The sequence below is a fragment of the Oratosquilla oratoria genome, chromosome 31 (genome assembly GCF_046742065.1).
Source record: "Oratosquilla oratoria isolate Oo_2021 chromosome 31, ASM4674206v1, whole genome shotgun sequence".
In the NCBI taxonomy this organism is placed as follows: Eukaryota; Metazoa; Arthropoda; class Malacostraca; order Stomatopoda; family Squillidae; genus Oratosquilla; species Oratosquilla oratoria.
In genome coordinates, this window is record NC_134807.1 from 10,591,484 (window position 1) to 10,612,858 (window position 21,375).

The following is a 21,375-nucleotide window of genomic DNA, read 5'->3' on the forward strand; positions in this document are numbered from 1 at the left end:
CTTAGTTTTCTTCTTTTTCGTTTTTTTCTTCCTTTTCTGAGCTTCATATTCTTCGTTTTCTCTTTTTCGTATTTTCTTTTTATATATATTTCCTATCTACCTTCGTCTTTGTGTTCTTTTTCTTTTTTCTTTTTTCTTTTTCGAATGCTCTGTTATCTGAACCGCTGTCGCCATTACTGAATAGTTTCCTGTCGTCGTCGTCGTTGTTCTTCTTGTTCTTGTTCTCACGCATTGTATCAACTGATGAATTTCTGGTTGGAAGTCATGTTTATTTTCTACCTGTATCTATTCAGTTTTATTTTATTTGTTTATTTTTATTTTAAAAGTATCTTGTATTACTTCAGGCGTTTATTTATCTGCATTTTTGTATGTGTCTTTGTTTGTTTAGTTAATTATTCATTGATATATTCATTATATTCTCATCTATATACTTCACATAACGGCATAAAAAGAGATTAAGATTTAAATACACAAAGAAGAATTCTCCAGAAAAGAGAAAAGAACGGAGGGTAGGCCAGTTTGCAATCAAGTACCTCTGATATGCATGTAAAACATGTTTAATAGTTGTTGTGGACTGTAGTATACAAGCGCTTCTCTCCTAGTGTGTATTTAGGAAAGGAAATTTAGAGGGAAGGAAAGAGAGAGAATGACAAGCGTCGAGTCTTCTCATCAACAGACTCCCATAAATCATTTCCCTGTTCATCTGTAAACACATTCTCATATCCTGGTGACGTCGATCCGTGGTGATCCTGTTTTGTCCCAGAGTTGTTATTGTTGTCCTTTACCAGCGCTTCTGTCCTTGTGGACACTTTCGCTCCACAATCGTGCCTTGTCGGGATGCGGGGCGAGTCCTCAAGTGAATAAAATCGCCTGACGGCACCCAGAAAAATATTATTTTATTATTATTATTATTATTATTTTTTTTTTTTTATAACTAAAGTAGCTTCTTAAAACTGAGTAAAATCGCTTGCCATCAAGTATAATAAATTAGTATAAACCCGTAAGGGATAGGATTACCCTACCTGGGACCTCAAAAGTATATATTTTTTATTCACGTAGTTTACGTGTTAAAAGCTATCAACCCCTCCTACGTTTTCTTTCAACTTCACAGTTTACTTCCCCTCTCCTCATTTTCCTCCTACTCCCTCTTCTCCCTCCCTCTTCCTCTCCCTCCCTCTTCCTCCTCCTCCTCCTCTCCTCTCATGCTTCAAATACTCTGTCAGCGTCACGTATAGGCTAATTCTCCGAAGTGGCGAAGACACTGCCCCTCTCCCCCTTCCCCTCTCTCCCCCTTCCCCTCTCTCCCCCTTCCCCTCTCTCCCCCTTCCCCTCTCTCCCCCTTCCCCTCTCTCCCCCCTTCCCCTCTCTCCCCCCTTCCCCTCTCTCCCCCTTCTCCCCTCTCCCCTTCTCCCCTCTCCCCTTCTCACCTCTCCCTCCTTCCCCCTCTCCCTCCTTCCCCCTCTCCCCCCTTCTCCCCTCCCCCTCTCCCCAATGTATCTCTTCCTCTTCCTCTCCCTCCTTCCCACTCCTCTTCTCCCCTCTCCCCCCATTTCCCTGGTCCCCACTCCCCCTCTCTCCTTCTCCCTCTCCCTCCTCCCCTTCCCCCTCTTCCCACTTCTCCTTCTCCCCACTTCCCCCTCTCTCCAATTCTCCACTCCCTCTTCCTCCTTTCCCTCCTTCCACTCTCCCCCTTTCCCTCCTCCCCCCTCTCTCCCCCTCCCCGCCCCTCAGACCAGCTGCAGGGGCGGGGAGGTCCTTGTTGCAGATGGTTCCCCCAAATAAGGGGGGTGACCGAATCAGCCTATTTTTTTGCCCCGACAATACGTGGGCGAAAAATACAGAGAGAGAGAGAGAGGGGGGGAGGGGGGTTCTAGCCCCTCTTCTCTCCCCCCCTTTCTCTCATCCCCGTTTAGTGGCCTTTTCCAACACGCAAGGGGGAACGTGGTGGCGGTGGTCTTATCCCCCTTTCCCAGGGGGAACAAGGGTAAACGAAATTGTGTAAACAGGAAAAGTGTGATGTCGGCTTTACAATCACTTCTTTTTCTTTCTTCTTTTTTTTTTTTTCCTTTGCTTCTTGTTCCTCATCTCCGTTTTCTTCCGCTTCTTCTTGTTCCTCTTCTCCGTTTTCTTCAGCTTCTTCTTGTTCCTCTTTTTTCTTTTTCTTCTTCATCTTCATCCTCTCCTTCCTGAAGACCACGGTTGTTTATCAAGAAAATAATTAAAAATATAACAAAACAAAAGAAAATGAAAGATGGGTTGTATAGGCTTCCAAGGGTCTGGTCTATGTTAATGATGAACGCACTCTTCGGCACACAGTGTCTGGGGAACGTTTAGAGGCTGGTAAGGATAATCACGAAAATAATCATAACCCAAACATACACACTTCACCAAGGCGACGCCATGTTTGTTCGTCGTTATTTTGAGGAAGAAATAAACAGACGGCCTGCAACTTCTCGTGCAGCTTCTCTTGCAGCTGCTCCTGGTGTCCGCTGGTAACGTCACCAGAAGACTGCTGGTCTCGTATCTGCTTAGTCCTAGGTTCGAGTCCCGCAATCCTCTCTGATTCCCAAATACAGTGACTACTTGTCAACTGCAGCCTCAATAGTTCCCCCCAAAGCGCACACAAAGGGCAAAGGTGACGGGTTTAGCTATTCAGCGCCTCCTGGTGTAGGCCCCTCGACACCGCCTGTAGCTTCTCGACCACTTCTTCCAGCTTTTCCTGTAGCTGTTCGTAGAGCTGCTCCTTAAGCACCTCATGCAGGTTCTTCAACAGCACCTTTAGAAGCTCCTGCAGCACCTGCATTTTCTTCAGAAGCATCTTCTGTATTTCCCCTTGCACCTCCTCCAGTAGAACAACCCTCTGTAGTTCCTCCTCCAGTTCCAGTTCTTCCAGTTCTTCTTCCAGTTCTTCCAGTACCACCTCCTTCCGCTCCTCTTGCAGGTCCTTATGCAGGTCCTGCAGGTTTTCTGCTCCTCTTGTGGATCCTCTTGCAAGTCTTCCACATCTGCAGGTCGTCTGCAGGTCTTTCGCTCCTCTTGCAGACCTTCCTCTTCTTCTTCACCGATCCACCTCGTGTACTTCGATATTGTCTCCTATTTCGAGAGGGACGTGCCCCTGGGGATCAAGATTAGCCATAAAGCGCTCCAGGTCCACCTTTCAGGTCTCTCTTGAGGAAGGAGTGCCGCCCCCCCCTCCCAGTTAAACTCCATGGGTCTCCCCCCGGGGAGTCCACTCCAAGGACAGACCTCAGGCTGGAGAGAGAGAGAGAGAGAGAGGAGGGAGAGGTAGGAGCATCCTTGTTGGCTCTTCCTCTTCTGGAGGCTCCTGTAGCGGCTGTAGTTGTTACATGAAGACCCGGAATATATTACCCCTCAGCCCAGTAAAGAGAGAAAAAGAACATCGAAGTAAGCAAAGTCGCTCACTGTCCGGCCTTCGTCGAGCTGCGCCCATGGACTCCTCTGTGTTTGTTTACCAAAGACTTCCCGCCGCACGTGTCCATCTATCCGTCTCGACCCCCTGACGTGACCTCCTCGTTTAGCGTCGTCACCTCAACACGCACGCTGGAGTGCACGATGCCCAGCTGCATTCTTGTCACTCGCGGCTCCTTAAGCACGCATTGTCAACACTTAACTTCTTTGGAGAACTTCTCTTGAAGCGGGGATAGCGGGGCAGAGCAACGGGACGGAAATGAATGGCGGAGGGAAGCTGATTGTACGCGTCAACGTAAACAAAGCAAAAGAAGGAAAATGTGAGGACAAAACAAAAACGACCGCTTATACTCTTGTATGGATGCTAGACGTGGTTGAGAATTGAACGCATCGATGTAAATAAAACATAAAAAGGAAAATGCGAGAAAAAAACGTTGGCTTGTACCCATGTACGGAAGCGAGATGTGGACTGCAGTCTCGGCAAGTGGACGAAAATAAGTGAATCAGTCTTAAAGCTGACTCCAATGGTAGATCTCCCCCATTTACGTTGCCGAATTGTTAATCATTGCTTAACCGCAAACTCAGACGCAGGCCACACAGGCGCCGTAGCACAGGAAAGACAGATTTCCTGTTGCTGAACTGAAGTACAGTGTGAACTTCTCTCTCAATTGAAAGCTGTGATAATACAACTCAGCCTTTTTTTGGCCATGCCCAACCTAATCACTCATGTCCCCCATATGGTGATGTACAATTCTTATAATTTGAAAAATAAACTCACCCTCAGCTGGAAAAGCATAAAACCTTTGTTTAAAACACTTCAAAAGAACAAGACATCAATGAAAGATAAACAACAGAATTGTCCACCTGTGGGGCGTACGGACCACATTGAGAAGCAGCTATCTAGAAGCCTTTCAAGCGAGCCGTTCAAACTGCATATCAGTTCAGCAACAGGAAGTCTGCCTTTGGTCTGTGCTGCGTTACCTATGTCACCTGTGCCGCCTGCGTCTCAGTTTATGCTTAGGCTAATTGATGAATCGCACAAGACGTATTTTCTTTTCCTCCAAGGAATCCATTTTGTTTTTATTTTCTCGTGTTAGTTTGTGTATTACACTTGAACTCTCCACACAGTAATCCTATCTGCTCCTTTTGGAAATAGATATTCACAGAGTAGTTCAGAAAATCATTTTGGTGTCTTGGATAACAGCCCTTGAAGTCTTTTCAACTTATCTTATGTGACGACAACTCCAAGAGTGACATGAAGTGGACGCTTAATGGCTCAGCTGGGTCTGTCTTCAACCATTTTGCTTGCTTGCCGGTTTATCAAAAGCAATTTAGGCCATGCTGGGATCCAATCGCTTTTATTGCACCGCGTCTCTGGTTGACAGTGACAGCTTGGCCCAAGACTGGTCCTCGATGCTGACAGTGATGCCTTGGTTCGGGACTGATTTTAAATTGAACAAATACAGGTTTAAGAAGGAGATAAGGAAGAACTGGTTTACCAATAGAGATAACGAATGGGATAGACTTAGTAGTCATGTATCGAGCGCCGAAACTTTGTTGTTTTCAGATAGATCAGGGATGATGTGTGGTAAGGGACTACCTAGTGTTGGCCATATGGTCTCTTGGCGGCTCCGCCATTCTTTTGGTCTCATGTTTGTGCTTTCGGCGGTCTCCGCTTGTAAAAGATTTTGTTTACGAGTTCTGAGAAACGGTCTGGTCGTTGACCCGGTCAAAAGCGGGAGAGGAGAATCCTGTAAGGAATTTCCTGCGGCCACGCTACCTTCGGACCCCTTCATACGAACATACACAAGAATGAAAGCTGCCAGAGACCATAAGGCCTACACTAGGCAGTGCCATATTAATAACACACTATCATGAACTGGCCGATGGTGGCCTCAACGGAAGCGTGCTGGTCTCGCATTCTCTGAATTGTGGGTTCGAATCCCGCACTCCTCTCCGATGCCCAGCAGTGACTGGCTGATAGTTTCATGCCCCACCAACAGTCCCCAAAGGGCTGTATCGGGCAAAGGTGACGGCTTCGGCCGCAGCTACTCAGCGCCTCAAGGCGTAGGCTCTTCACCTCATCTCCAACACAACTTCTCAGGTTTGTTGTCTGTTGATCGGGGGCGGGGACGGCGTTGCTCGTAAAGGAAGGTGGGCGGATCACCACCAAAGGAGGAGGTTTTGTGGCTTTAATACCCTGTGGGGGCCGCGGCCGCCGCCGCCGCCGCCTTCTTCTTCTTCTTCTTCTTCTTCTTCTTCTTCTTCTTCTTCTTCTTCTTCTTCTTCTTCTTCTTCTTCTTCTTCTTCTTCTTCTTCTTCTTCTTCTTCTTCTTCTTCTTCTTCTTCTTCTTCTTCTTCTTCTTCTTCTTCTTCTTCTTCTTCTTCTTCGCGTTCTTCTTCTTCTTCGCGTTCTTCTTCTTCTTCGCGTTCTTCTTCTTCTTCGCGTTCTTCTTCTTCTTCGCGTTCTTCTTCTTCTTCTTCGCGTTCTTCTTCTTCTTCTTCGCGTTCTTCTTCTTCTTCTTCGCGTTCTTCTTCTTCTTCTTCGCGTTCTTCTTCTTCTTCGCGTTCTTCTTCTTCTTCGCGTTCTTCTTCTTCTTCGCGTTCTTCTTCTTCTTCTTCGCGTTCTTCTTCTTCTTCTTCGCGTTCTTCTTCTTCTTCTTCGCGTTCTTCTTCTTCTTCTTCGCGTTCTTCTTCTTCTTCTTCGCGTTCTTCTTCTTCTTCTTCGCGTTCTTCTTCTTTGACTTGTTGTTGTTGTTGTTGTTGTTGTTCTTCTTCTTTCTTGTTCTTCTTCTTTCTTCTTCTTCTTCTTTCTTGTTCTTCTTCTTTCTTGTTCTTCTTTCTTGTTCTTCTTTCTTGTTCTTGTTCTTCTTTCTTGTTCTTGTTCTTCTTTCTTGTTCTTGTTCTTCTTTCTTGTTCTTCTTTCTTGTTCTTATTCTTCTTTCTTCTTATTCTTCTTTCTTCTTATTCTTCCATCTTTCTTTTTAGGAATTGTAAACAACATTTATAGTTAAGTGGAGAATTGCATGTAAGAAAATTGTTACAGCTGTCGGATATGACAAACGAGGTGCAAAAAAGAATTCGTTTCACTTGAGATAATTTTGTTAAAAAAAAAAACTTGTTCTGTTTGTGTCAATACAACTACGATTTGTCTGACTTCTGTGCGTGTCCTCTTGATAGAGGTTTCTTGAAGTGTTGTACGAAAAAAAAAAAACTTTTAGTGTGGTACGGAAAAATAGTCTTGTAATGTTACAAAAAAAAATGCCTTCTGTTAATTTGTTACGAAAAAAGATACAAAGCCTTGTAGTGCGTTACGAAAAAAACGACTTTGTAGTGTATTACAAAAAATACAAAGCCCTTTTAGTGTATTACGAAAAAAATACAAGAGCTTTTAGTGTATAAAGATGGTCTTGTAATGTGCTACGAAAAAAATACATCGCCTTCAATTTGTTGATGCAATTTATTTAATGAAAGGTGTTTGCTGTTTATAATTAATCCCTGCCATACTTGGGAAATGCAGTTTGCCTATAAGGAATCATAATAATGATTTAAAGTATCCGAACCACTTTAGAATGATTTGATCCTGCTAGTTTTGCGCTGGAAAGGGACCCAATCCCTTTTGTTTTCGTAATTACTTGTATTTGCGCGATCCGATGGTAATAGGTTTGTGTCTATATCAGAGGCGGCAACCCGTAATCGGCACACTCACTTCTCTCACCAGACGCCAAGTAGATGTCAGTCGTTGGTAAGCAAAACCCAGGGCTCATCTTAAAACGAATAACTAATAAATCTCTAAATTTCTTTGTATGACTATTGGTATCTTGATGCTGCGGTAGATTAGGGACCAGCGGGATGAAGAGAAGCGGCCTGTATACAAATGTAGGCTTGTTATTTTACTACTCGTTTTGTCACGCGCGAAACTTTATCAAAGACTTGTCTGATTTTGGCACGCAAGCTTATAAAGGTTGCCCGCCCGTGGTCTATAGCGACATCTCGTACACAGCTTATAAATGCCCTCTGGTTGTTGGGATAGTTATTATTCTTTGTTTTGAAGTCTGGGTGGTTCTTTGTGATATAAATGTTTGCCTTTGCAAAGGTCGAGGTATTGTTGGCCTTGGCAATGAATCGACAGATATTTCTGGCCTTTTTTTTTTTCTTTCTTCTTTTTCTTCTTTTGCTTCCTTCTTCCTCTCCTATCTTTTTCTTTCTTCTTTTATGCCGGAGTGAGTCAAGTACAAGAGCCTTGTGTGTGTGTGTATGTATGTATGCACGTGTATATGTGTGTTTATGTATGTGTGTGTATGTAATAGTGATTTCATTGTGCAATGAGAAACGTACAAAAGCCATGTACGAATGTGTGGATGTATGTATGGATATGTGTGTATGTATGTATAAAGGTGCAAGAGCCATATAAAGAAAAGGGCCCTTCCCCGACCTCCCTCGACCAGAAAGTGCGGTCCCTTAAGGCCGGTTCCCGATCTCCGGAAAACCCAATAAATTCCTGAAGGTGATAGATAAAACTAAAATGGACGGTAGAAAAAAAAATTAGGAATCCTTTTACTACCCTGCATATCCTTGGAGTATTTATTTTTGTTGGTCGAGGTTGACATGAAGACACTGTCAACGCCTTCACGAAATGCGAGAAGTTTGAAACTCCTTCAGGGATCAAAGCTACCCGATAGAGACCAACATCACACACACACACACACACACACACACACACACACACACACACACACACACACACACACACACACACACACGAGGACATAGAGACTCAAAAAGGACAGTTATAGAAGAGACCTGAAAAAGAACAACTTTCCCCTATAGAGTGGTGGATGTATGGAGCAAACTGGACGAAATGATAGTGTGTGCTATAACCATACACGCATTTAAGAACAATTTAGATACTGCGACATACAGAGACGGGATACCACGAGCATATCTCCCCTTCCCGTAAGATACATCTAGGTAAATAGTCACACACACACACACACACACACACACACACACACACTTCTTCATCCGCAAGGGATGGTTAGGAAACTGCTTTACAACTGCTCCCCCCCTTTAGCTTAAAATTATGCCAAGACTCGCCTAATTTCCAACGACAATTCTAAAACAAACTACACCATCTGTCTCTAGAATTTGTGACTAGAAACCCTAGAGGCTTAGCTCATGTCTGCTACGTCATCGCTACCAGAAGTGTCGCCTACCAGAATAAAATCGTTAGGCGTCAATCGAGTGGAGTAATAGAAAGGTTACCTTTTATATTCCCAGGGTATCTCCTCTCCCTCTCTCCCTCCCTCCCTCCCTCTCTCCCTCCCTCCCACAGCTGAATAAGATCGCTTGATGGTAAGCAAGTTAAACATATACATTGCGTGAGGTCGTGGAGGTGGGGAATTCCTCGAAGTGTTTTGGCAGCGAGCGCCACTCGGATACCCCTACCCTACCCCCACCCTACCCCCACCTCTGGCGTTTAGCCTGACGTCTAGACATTTGACGTCTGTCGCCGCTTGACTGAAACATTTGTTCAACAATGCTCTGCACCTACAGTGCCGTTACTCTGAATTTACTTTCGCATTGCAGATGTGAAAGATGAGCAGTAAACTGAACAACTTTTGAGGAAATTTAAAAACGTACACTAAGGCTCATTTCACACGTACCGACTTTTCGTCGTCCACGACACGACGTCGTGCTCTCAAATAATCATGGTTGTGTATGGACGCATCCACACCTGGTCGTGACGTGTGAAAGCGTCCATAGGCACCATGGTTATTTGAGAGCACGACGTCGTGTCGTGGACGACGAAAAGTCGGTACGTGTGAAACGAGCCCAAGATTATTTTACGCTAGTTATAATCATTACAGAGTAAGAGACAGAACCCAACGAGTATTTTTAGTTAAATGCAGGTTTCTATGGAAAGCGAGCAAATACATGGTCTCATAAGCCAAGTCAGAGACAAGTGGCCTGTGTGAACGTGTACTTGCTTGCTCTCCTCTCAAGTTCAAGTAACTTGCACACTTGACTTGCTTCTCAACTTGCCCCGTGTAAACGAGGCTTTAATAACAAGAATCCACATTTACATACAGGAGGCAATGTAAAGCACTCGCCAACACGGCAAGGAAGAGAATAAAAATCAGGATTAAGAATATCCGCCACTTTTTACTCGAACTCTCGCTTACCACAACGCAAGAACGTTACCATTGCATCAAACTTGACCGTACAAAAGGAACGATCGGGTCTACTTCCAGGTCGTTCCTTTTGTACGGTCAAGTTTAGTACAATGGTAACGTTCTTGCTCTGTGGTAAGCAGTCACACATGCAAGAGGCCAAGTTACAGTGGCGGAGCATTTTGATCCATTTGTCGCAACTTCACAAGGAAGGAATCTGTTTGCAATTCACTCATTTCTCCATATTTACCTCCACAGCAACCTCTCCCCTTCACTCAGAACAAGAAGACCCGCTCGACAAAACAAACATTTCGAACTCAGCCACACAAGAAATGCGAACACCAATCAGATAATCTTAAGTGCTGGGGTGGGGTGTTTGGGTCCTACACTACATAGGGGTGACCATCCCACCGTGCTGTTTCAGCCGCCTATGATAATATTTTCTTTTAAATATACCAAATCGATGACCTTCGGAAACTCATTCGACCAAATGTCTTTTTGACTACTCTACAGGAATCCGCCAACATGGAAGGCGCAACAGGAAATCCAAGGAATCAGCCTGTAACTATATTATTCCTCAAGTCTGTAGTATTGAGGAGGACCTAGAGGTCCACCTTGTTACTGGTGCAGCTGCCGAGGGCAGCTTGGGTTTTTGCAATGACTGCAGGTTTTAGAATCAAGAGACTGAGTATTACCCGTCCCCTATCCACCCTCTTTCATCTTCCGTCTTCCTGTCGTAAAAGTAAAATCGTTTTAGAACTAGGATGCCCAAAGAAGCAACGAACAACTTCGGTTTATTTTCCAAACGTTTCGGTAATCAGGTTGCCATCTTTAGTGAATCTACAAAATTATAAAAAAAGAAATTGTTATTTTGTAGATTCACTGAAGATGTCAACATGATTACCGAAACGTTTGGAAATCAAAATCGAAAATGTTGTTTTTCACCTCCGCGGTAATTCTGATTCTAAAATTATGGTTCCCTACGAACGCGCCTGTTTCTAATGTAAAATCGATTTGTTTAAGCCATTTAATTAAAGGACAGGAGACGGGCCACGTACAACCCATTCCTTAGTGTGAAAACTATCATTTGTGTTATTCTAGGTAACGAAGACCTAATCTCAACTGAGATCCCGAAAGCCACGTCCACACACAGGTACATTGTCTACTAACATAAGCAAGAATATTGTTCTTGGTGACGAAAGAATTCCCAATCCTTGTCTATCCGTAGAAGACAAGCACTTAGCTCGCTTATCTTCTGCAAATGGACAAAGACATCGAGGGAGTTTGTCACTGAGAATAGTAGTCTCGTTCATGACAACAGACACTGTAGGATGCTCACGTGGTGGACCAGATTTTCCAGTACAGTCCGAAGTCTCACGAACTCATGAACGAATTGGGTTTTGTGATACTATGAACTGAGACTCGTTACAGTCAGACCCACCCTCCAGCTGATTAAAACATTCTAGCATTAGCCTGGAGGATTATCCTCAAACTAAAGAGGTTCTCCCCCCCCCCTACATAGGCAGACACCTCAAAAGCCCAAAGTCTCTGTCAAGAACCTAGCAGTCATTGTTCGCTAACAATCAGCCTCTCTGTACCTCGCTGAAGGACATTGCATGTGTCCCATTGGCTGGAGGAGGAGAAACAGGGTTGAACATCTGTCATTTTTTGTCCCTGTCCAATAGTGGATTTATCGTCATATAGTGTTTGTCTAACTGATGAATTTCGTTCTAGATGGACACAACTAATGTAAATAAATAATTGCATGTTTGGATGTGGTCTGTTCTGAAGATTTGTGATCGAAAGTTGTTAACTTACAGATTCTTTGTGCTCTTGTTGAACTTTACTTGCATTTTGATCACGTGACCAGTGATCTAACAACTGACTGTGGATGGAAACTAACACTCCATGTTTTGTCTCTGTAACTGTCCATACGTGTGCGTGTGTAAAACATATTGGTGCACGGGAACACATACACATAGTGTGTACAATTGTGTGGATGCATTTACATCATATAATTCCGGGGTGGAAGTTTTTATATCCTTTGTGTTTCGTCTATTGGATGATGTTTACTTTGTATATATGAGGCCCCGGGTGGAGAAGTGTCCCATCCGACACAATGGCCATTGTGTCGCATGGGACACTTCTCCATGCGGGCCTCGTATGTTCGTGGGTCAGAGTTCTATTTGTGGGAGATGTTTCTGGAGCTTTGCAAGTGCTTCGATCTACTGTAAGTGCATGAAGGACTGCATCCAACTAACCCTATCTACCAGTTCTTCTCGAAACTTCTCTTCAAGCAAATGAATCGCTCAATTTTGTTCACATGAACTGAGTTGCTTATAACATAGCAGCAATTAAAAAGAGTTGTCAATTGTTGCCTCTAACGTTTTTTTGTTTCTAATAGAAAAAATCCAAGCTTTCATTCTTGTTAATCTGATTCGCTGCGGTCTAATCATGCCTCAGCCATCCATGAGAGTTGGCTACTCACGTTTTCTTTTTCAATTTCAAGACTTACATAAGGATTCTCATGTCATTCTTGCTTTATTTTAATCTTCTTGATATTAATTTTGCTTTGCTTATTTTTCCCACATACTTTTAACCTGAGCCAGACCTTGTTCTCATTTTACGCTGTGCTCCATTAACTGATTTTACGCAATTCTTCATTTTACGCGAAAACTCGCGTCTCATTCTACGCGGCAACTACCAACTATGGCCGTTCCGTGTTCAGCCTACTAAGACCTTGAACGTTGTTTCCAGATGGCTCACAATCTGCGTTCCCGGAACCGGTATGGAAGCGACTACAACAACTGGGTCAATAACCTCCGGTCTGACTACTCTCGACGTTTCAACGACCGGGTGGCCACGGAAGAGGAAGAAGCCAACCGTAAGTACCTGGGAGATGTAGTGGGAATAAAGCTATACCCTATCGACTCTAACTTGAGCCCTTTGCCGCGGCCCGGGGGAACTCCCTTGCCAGGGCTTTCGGGAACCAATGCAGGAAGGGATCACATGAAGAATTGTCACCCTAGTCTCCGACAGGGTGACAATTCTTCAAGTGGGCTGTCCTAGGATGACAATTATTCATGTGGGCCACCCTAGGTTTACGATTCTTCAGTTGTATAAGTTGATAATAAGCATAACCTCGTTCAACCTAACCTAACCAAACCTAACGTAACCTAACCTAACCTAACCTAACTTAATCTTTATTTCACTGTTGATATATATTCGGTGTACTGGGGTGACAATTCTTCAGGTGGGATCTCATGGGGTGACGATTCTTCATGTGGGCGTTCTGGGGTGACAATTCTTCGTGTGACCCTGCAGGAAGCCCGTAGTAGGTCCCGGGAATCGAACTCGTGACCACCTGCTTGTGAGTTCGTCACGGTATCCACTGGGCTACTACTCGGGTATCTCAAGACGTGAATGATATATGTCATGGCAGCAGGGGAGTTCGAAACTTTGTTCTTTCATTTACACTTTGTGTTCTCTGTTCTTAGCTTCAACCGTGGGCGTGAACAAGATCGAGCGGACGCACTGGTACATCAAGGACAACGCCCGAACCCACAACACCATCAAGTTTGACCTCGTTCACGACAAGGACCCTAAGCCTATCCTCCGTCGAGGTCAACCCTTCTACCTGGCCATCAGGTTCCGTGACAGGGACTATGACAGCACCAAGGACAGGGTTATCCTCAACTTCAAGTTTGGTGAGTAGCGATTTCAATTCGCGTCGTGGTTTTGTGGTCCAAGGGTGTACAACGTACTAATTCGTGTTGTGCATGTGTGACACAAAGATACATTACAGAATTAGTTAAACAAAGGGTGGGAGTGGTCACCGAACAATAGTTGACGTGCTGTTCGACCACCACTCCCTCAGCTCGTGACAAAAAAAAAATAAATAAATAAATAAAAAAATAAATAAATAAATAAACAAGGGTGGGTGTTCATCGAACAATGATTGACATGCTTTTCGACCACCACTCCCTCAGGCCCCAAGCCGTCGGTGACCAAGGGTACTGCGGTCGTCCTCCCCATCGAGAACGAGAAGTTCACCCGCACCAAGGACGACTGGGATGTCCGTGTCGACCCAGGCTCTCGCGGCAAGGATCTCGTCCTCCAGGTATGTACAGTGGGACCTCTTCCTTCTCGTCTTCCTTCTCTTCCTCGTCCTCCTCTTCCTCAACCTTCTCGTCCTCGCCTTCCTCAACCTTCTCGTCCTCTTCCTCCTCGCCTTCCTCAACCTTCTCGTCCTCTTCTTCCTCCTCCTCCTCCTCCTCCTCTTCCTCCTCTAACCTAAGGGCATTATTCATTAAATTCCACGTTACAAGGTGGTCTGTTACTGGCACCGTCCTAGCCTCCTGACACGGATGGGGGCGGAGGGTTTGTGACGTTAAACCAAATCAATCTATCAACCATGTATATGTATAAAAATACCCACGTGTATTATGCTGGAGAGAACTACACTCCTATGTGTTTATTATATATATATGTGTGTGTGTGTGTGTGTGTGTTGAGGTGTGAAGACAGAATGAGTGGTGAGTTTAAGCGCCAAGAATCCGTTGGAAGTTTTATTTCTGACGTTTCGTCCAACTAGGACTTCTTCAGAGTGTACACAAATAAGACAATGACTATATATTCGCACAGCTCACCCCGTTCCTCCCCGGTCAACGGATTCTTGGCGTTTAAACTCACCACCCTACCACTCGTGTTTGTATGTGTGTGTGTGTGTGTATGTATATATATATATATATATATATATATATATATATATATATATATATATATATATATATATATATATATATGTATATATATATATATATATAATAAAGATTGGGGAAGGAGAGGGAGATCGCCGATTAAACGAAACGGCCTTGCTGTGAATGTGCTGTGCCTTGCTACATTGCTTCAGACCCAGTGAGCGAGATACAGGGATGACCCGTCATCCAGGAGGAGCCAAGAAAAGAGGGAGGGAGGGGTGGTGAATGGGAGTGGAGTACATGGGGATGAAATGGGTGGGAGTGGATTTATGCCTTTGACTTCGGCTACCTCCCTTGTAAGGGTGAGGGGAGGAAGTTGTTGGTATATGTATGTATATTGGGATGATGGGTCTTGATGGTGGATACTTTCTTCAGGTGTACGCTCCTGCTGGTGCTCTTGTTGGCATCTGGCGTCTGGACATCCGCTGCGCCCTCAAGGAGGAGAGAACGAGGCCAGCTCTCTTCAAAGATGATACGGACATGTACATGCTCTTCAACCCCTGGTGCAAGGGTGAGTGACATAAAAACTTTTTTTGAGAGCTAACTCATTTTTTTTTTTTTTTTTTTTTTTTTTTTTTATCTATATATTTTTTATATTTTGTTTTTGACTTGGCTACCTCTCTTATAAGGGGGGAAAAGCCCTTAGAGTATACAGTAGATAGATAAGTATATTTATCTTGTTTGCTTATTATTTGTGAACTATTGGTCTTTTCAAGGATGAGAATTATTTTTATTTCTATTTTTTTTTTTTTTTTTTTTTTTTTGGCAGACGACAGTGTCTACCTTGAGGACGAGAAGAAACGCCAGGAGTTCATCATGAACGACAAGGGCAAGGTGTACGTCGGCGCCTACAGGAGGCCCCGTGGTCGACCTTGGAGCTTCGCCCAGTTCGAGGACGTGGTTCTTCCCGTAGCCATGTACGTCCTCGAGATGACGAGGATCGCCCACACCGAGAGAGGAAACCCTATCAAGGTCGTCCGCGCCATCTCTGCGGCCGTAAGTCTCCTCGTCATCCTTCTTCGACTTCTGGGACCGGTATCGGGTATCCGGTCCGGTATCGGGTATCCGGTCCGGTATCGGGTATCCGGTCCGGTATCGGGTATCCGGTCCGGTATTGGTTGTCCGGTCTGGTATCGGTTAATCGGCCCCGGTATCAGGTACCTGGCCTGATATCGGGTATCCGGCCCGGTATCGGGTAATCGGCCCCGGTATCAGGTACCTGGCCCGGTGACGGGTATCCGGTCCGGTAATGGTTGTCCAGTCTGGTATCGGGTAACCAGCCCCGGTATCAGGTACTTGGCCTGATATCGGGTATCCGGCCCGGTATCGAGTAATCGGCCCTGGTATCAGGTACTTGGCCCGATATCGGGTAACGGGGGAAAGCCCTTTTGGTATATATATGTATGTATGTATGTACATCCAGGAGGTGCTCAGATAAGAGGGAGGGTGGAGGGATGTGGAGTGTATTCAGGGATGGAATGGGTGGAAATGATTTTATGCCTTTCCCTTTTTGGCTACCTCCCTTGTAAGGGGGAAAAAGCCTTGGTATATGTATGTATATGTATGTATGTATGTATGTATATATGTATTATTATTTATCTTATTGTTTGGCAGATCAACAGCCAAGACGAAGACGGTATCCTGGAAGGTCGTTGGGACGGAAACTACGAAGATGGCATCGCTCCTTACAAGTGGACCGGCTCTGCTCGCATCTTGGAGGAGTACCTGAGGTCCGGTTACCAGCCAGTCAAGTACGGACAGTGCTGGGTCTTCTCAGCTCTCACCACCACAAGTAAGAGAAGACGGGGAGGAATCCCTTCGGGCTGTGTCAAAATATCGTGGGCGGGGAGTTGGGTGTATGTGTGTGTGTAAGGTCATGGCATTACCCATAGATCGGTCATACGAGCTCTGAGCTCTCATCCGGGAGGGAAATAGCTGTCGATCACGAGTCCAACACGCGAGCCAAAGACCAAGGTGAATACATACTCCCTCACCCCCATCCCCTACCCACCCACTCCCATGCATCACAGCATCATCCATACACAGCCATTCTCCACTCACCCCTATCTTCTGCCTTCTCCCTTCCTTCCTCAACAGACATTCTTCTCTTTCCCAATACCCCTTTTACCCCATCCATCTATCTCATCCTTGGTCGCCCCCTCATGTTCACTTCATCCACCTTTGCCTTCCACACTTATTTTACAATTCTTTCTTCACTCATTCTTTCCATATGTCCAAACCATTCTTTCCATGTGTCCAAACCATCCCAATACTCTTTCTTCAATAATGATAAAATGTTGATGAAGAACAAACCTTTGATTTATTACTAAGTTAACAATCATAATCATCTTTTATTTGATTTTTGTGAATATGCTTAAATGTATATCGCTAGACTACATTATATAGAAATGTATAATTTGTAACAGCAAGCCATGGCGGCCACCCAGGTCCCTGGAACAATCCACACACACACACATGGTATTATGTCACGTTCTCCTTATCCCCCCCTCCACAGTCTGCCGAGCCATGGGTATCCCCTGTCGATCTGTGACCAACTTCGTCTCCGCTCACGACACTAACGCTTCGTTGACCATCGACAAGTACTTCGACGCTGACGGAGACGAGATCGAAGGAGGACCTGACGGCGAGAGCTGGGACTCGATCTGGAACTTCCACGTGTGGAATGACGTTTGGATGACCCGTCCTGACCTGCCCCAGGGTTATGGTGGCTGGCAGGCCATTGATGCCACGCCACAGGAAGAGAGTGACTGTAAGTTTGCTTCCGTAGGAGGGAATTCCATTTGCGTAGGAATGGCTTCATTGTTACTTGTCACGAAGCAGCACAAAAAATAATAATGATAATAATAATAAAGAACAATTTATTTGTCCAGAAAAAATAAATATATAAAATATTATAGTAACAACGATGATAATTTTGCCATTGTACCCGGAGCCGAATTTATAATCGATCCTAACACCTATGTCTAGACATAAATCTTCAAAATGGCGGGGGATTTTACCCAAGTGCTTGTGTCTAGAATCTCTAGACATAAGCATTTAGGTCGCCGACATAGGGACTTAGGCATAATCCCCACCCTTTCGAAGATTTATGTCTAGATCTAGCTGTTAGAATCTCTTATAAATTCGGCCCCTGGTCTTCATTGCTAGAGTACTAACGACTCTGCCTACCCATGCAGCCAAGATGCAGTGCGGCCCCGCCTCCCTGGCGGCCATCCGCCGTGGCGACATCGGCCTCGGGTATGACGCACCCTTCGTCTTTGCCGAAGTCAACGCGGACATCATGCATTGGGGCGAAGACCCAGAGTCTGACTGGGGATACAGCAGGATGAAGATCAACCGGTTCCACGTTGGCCGTAACGTGAGTATATATATATATATATATATGTATTTACCTAATTGTAGTATACAGGAAAGGAGCAACGGTTGTTGGGTCCTATCTCCTACTCGTATACTTAGTCTCAAGTTCATGTACAGTGTGTGTGTGTGTGTGTGTGTGTGATATTTGTAAGTTTGTGTGTGTGTGTGGTGTTTGTGTGTGTGTGTGTGGTGTTTGTGTGTGTGTGTGAGTGTGTGGTGTTTGTGTGTGTATGGTGTTTGTGTGTGTGTGGTGTTTGTGTGTGTGTGTGTGTGTGTGTGTGTGTTTGTGTGTACACGTGTATGTTTGTCTGTACCCGTATTTGCCTGTGTTAATATCAGCTCCAAATCCATTTTCTATCCCCCAGCCATCTGGGAAAATGGGAACAGCCAAACAGACCCCAACAACATATTATAAAGAAAAAAGTCATCCAGCTCCATGAAACGTGAAAAACCATTGACGATCATTTGTTTCTTCGGTCCCTCCTCCACACTACAGGTTCTGACTAAGGACCCCGAGAAGGACGACGACTTGGGCGACGACGACAAACAAGACGTGGTTACCGACTACAAGAACCCTGAAGGCTCCGCTGGGGAGCGCTTGGCCATCCACAACGCCGTTCGCGGCTACAGGCGAGCCCAGAGGTACTACGAATTCAACAAGGACATCAAGGAGGACGTCGAGTTCGATCTGGTGGACATCGACAAGATCGAAGTTGGAAACACCTTCACGGTCAAGGTAAGACGAGCGGTGGGGCGGGTGTGAGGGAGGATTCTTCATCCATGAGGAGCTAAAATGGGGTCAGAGGGACAATGAACTTGTTTTTGGGTGGATGTGGAATGGGTGCAAGTATACTTTGAATCGGTAATCTTCCCATCCACCCCATGTAATAGGAGAAAAGGGCCATTTGGTGTATTTAATGTGCATATAAATTCGCGATGCACTGGTGGCAACACTCTATGGTTGGAACTGTAAACAACATAGAGAAGAGATATTGTTGTTGTACTGTCTTATGACCGATGGTGTGTTTTTCTAGTTGTTTTCTTTTTCTTTTTTCTTTCAATGCACAGGATATCAAGAACCTTTTTCCTTCATGTGCATTTTTTTTTTAATACCTGATATCCTTTTTTTTTTTTTTTTTTTTTTTTTTTTTTAATACCTGAAATCTTTTTATTTTTTATTACCTGATTTATTTATTTATTTGTTGTTGTTTTTAATGCCTGAAATCCTTTTCTTCTTGTTTAGGTCATCATCAAGAACCTTTCCAACGAACCGCGCACTGTCTCTGCCAACCTGACAGCCAGGTCCATCTACTATACCGGCGTCCACTACGCAGTCATCAAAAAGGGCGACGGCAAGTTCCCTATTGGACCTAAGATGACTAAGGTTAGTGTTAGAAGCGATTTAGAAATCAGTTAGAAGTAAGAAGCGAGTTATTAGCGAATTAGAAGTCAGAGATTGATTAGAAGCGAGTTTTATGTCAAAAGTTAGTTAAAAGTAATTTACAAGTTAGTTATTGCGAGTTAGAAGTCAGTTAGAAGTTAGTTCAAGCAAGTTAGAAGTCAGTCAGAAGCGAGTTAGAAGTCAGTTAGAAGTGAGTTAGAGGTCAGTTATTAACGAGTTAGAATTCGATTATAAGCAAGTTAGAAAACAGAAGCGAGTTAGGAACAAGCTAGAAGTCAGTTAGAAACGAATTGTACTGAATTAAGAGTGAATTAAAGTAAGTTAACAGAAAGTTAAAGTTAATTAAAACGAGTTAGGAGAGAGAGGAAGGCACTATACCCATACGGGAGTTAGTCAGCGGCGTTAAGGAGTTAGAAGGAAGTTACACTTAGCAATACTCAACTAGAAATGAGTTAGAACTGAACTACACTAACTCGAAAGTTAATTAGAAATGAATTAAAGATGAGTTAAGTGAGTTAGAAGCGAGTTAGTTAAAAATTAGTTAACTGAGTGTTAGAAGAAAAGCGAGTTAAAGATAATTTAACCGAAAATCGAGTTAAAGATTATTTAACTGAGATGCTAGTTAAAGATGAGTTAACTGAGTTAGAAGCGAGTTAAAGATGAGTTGACTGAGTTAGAAGCAAGTTAGTTAAAAATGAGTTAACTGAGAAGTGAGTTAAAGATGTGTTACACTGAGCCAGTAGCGAGATACACTAAGACAGAGATGCGTTAGAGAGCAATTTAGAAGAGAGTTACACTAACATACAAGTAAGTTATATCTAGTTAAAATGGGTTACCACCAAGTTACGACGAAAAACACTGACAAAAACTCTGGTCCATAGGGGTGCTGTCATCTTAATATTCTCTTGTGTTCCAGGAACTCCCACTGACGGTCACCTACAACGAGTACTGGCAGAAGCTTCGCGAGCACTGCATGGTCAAGATGTACGCCATTTGCCGCGTCAAGGAAACTGGACAGACCTGGACTGACGAGGATGATTTCCAGGTTGAGAAGCCTAGGCTCAAAATCACTGTAAGTAGCAAACTGTGTATATATATATATATATATATATATATATGTGTGTGTGTGTGTATTCATGGGGGATGAAAGGGGCCATGGGTACAAGAGGAATGCCTGTCGAGCAGGGAAGGGAGCGGGCAAGAGATGGGTGTGATTGGAAAGGGAGCTTGGGTACAAGGGGGAATGTATGTTTAGCAGAGAAGGGAGAGGGCAAGAGACAGACGTGAGTGGAAATAGGTTGTGAATGGATGTATATAGGATGAAAGCGGCTTTGGGTACGAGAGGAATGTCTGTCGAGCAGGGATGGGAGAGGGCAAGAGATAAGTGTAAGTGGAGAATGGTTAAGAATGGATGATGAATTGACGCGCTCCGAAGGGGATTTCTCCTCGTCTTTTCTATTTTCGCACGAGGGGATGAGGAGGGAGGTTCACTATGTAAATGAAGCTGTGGGGGTAACCCAGCGTCGGCTCTCGGGTTCTGATGTGTCTTACTGCATTGCTTCTGAGCCGGGGCAGTGTGGCGGGAGACAGGGATGGACGTTCATCCACAAGGAGCTTAACTTGAAGGGAAATTGGTGGATGCTCTGGCCGGCTACCTCGCTTATAAGGGGGAAGAAGTTGTTTGGTATTTAGAGATGTATTATTTTTCACACACACACACACACACACACACACACACACACACACACACACACACACACACACAATATCTATGTACTACTACAGTTTAAACTTTCATGCAGATGTAAGAAAAATATATAATAATGATGAAATTAATTAATTAATAAATAAAACATTTACACGTACGTCCGTCTTCTCCTGCAGGCCTTGAGCCCACCTAAGGTGAAGACCGACTGTGAGGTCGAATTCTCTTTCAAGAATCCACTGAACACGCCCATGACTGAATGCTCCCTCAACGTTGATGGCCCCGGTCTTCTCCGACCAACTGAAGTAAAGGTCAAGGGGTAAGTAATGGCGGTGTTCTTATCCCCCTTCTCCCCCATCCCCATACTTTGGGTAATCCATTTTAGTTCATTGTAAGTTTATGTAAGATTTTGTAGTGGAAGGTAAATGTATAGAGATGTTTTATTCAAATCCAGAGAAAACAAATTCAGTGGATTAGAATGCATTAATGGTAGGGAATTGTTTGTCTACATAAAACAGATTTTCACTT

General features: G+C 44.3%; 1 protein-coding gene across 4 annotated transcripts in view; it reads left to right on the forward strand.

Moving 5' to 3' along the window:
* LOC143041434 (hemocyte protein-glutamine gamma-glutamyltransferase-like) overlaps nt 1-21,375 on the forward strand; it is a 120,980-nt gene that overhangs the window by 97,833 nt on the left and 1,772 nt on the right. For 2 of the 4 annotated variants that reach the window (XM_076213299.1, XM_076213298.1), the window contains exons 2-14: nt 10,116-10,163; nt 12,360-12,486; nt 13,100-13,309; nt 13,592-13,722; nt 14,738-14,873; nt 15,132-15,358; nt 15,977-16,154; nt 16,878-17,132; nt 17,560-17,741; nt 18,237-18,476; nt 18,984-19,124; nt 20,059-20,214; nt 21,027-21,166. In XM_076213299.1, coding sequence (XP_076069414.1) covers nt 10,128-10,163; nt 12,360-12,486; nt 13,100-13,309; nt 13,592-13,722; nt 14,738-14,873; nt 15,132-15,358; nt 15,977-16,154; nt 16,878-17,132; nt 17,560-17,741; nt 18,237-18,476; nt 18,984-19,124; nt 20,059-20,214; nt 21,027-21,166 — 2,159 coding nt within the window. In that variant the 5' untranslated portion in view covers nt 10,116-10,127. The remainder of the gene's footprint in view (nt 1-10,115; nt 10,164-12,359; nt 12,487-13,099; nt 13,310-13,591; nt 13,723-14,737; nt 14,874-15,131; nt 15,359-15,976; nt 16,155-16,877; nt 17,133-17,559; nt 17,742-18,236; nt 18,477-18,983; nt 19,125-20,058; nt 20,215-21,026; nt 21,167-21,375) is intronic. The other 2 variants (XM_076213301.1, XM_076213300.1) reach the window with 1 other exon arrangement.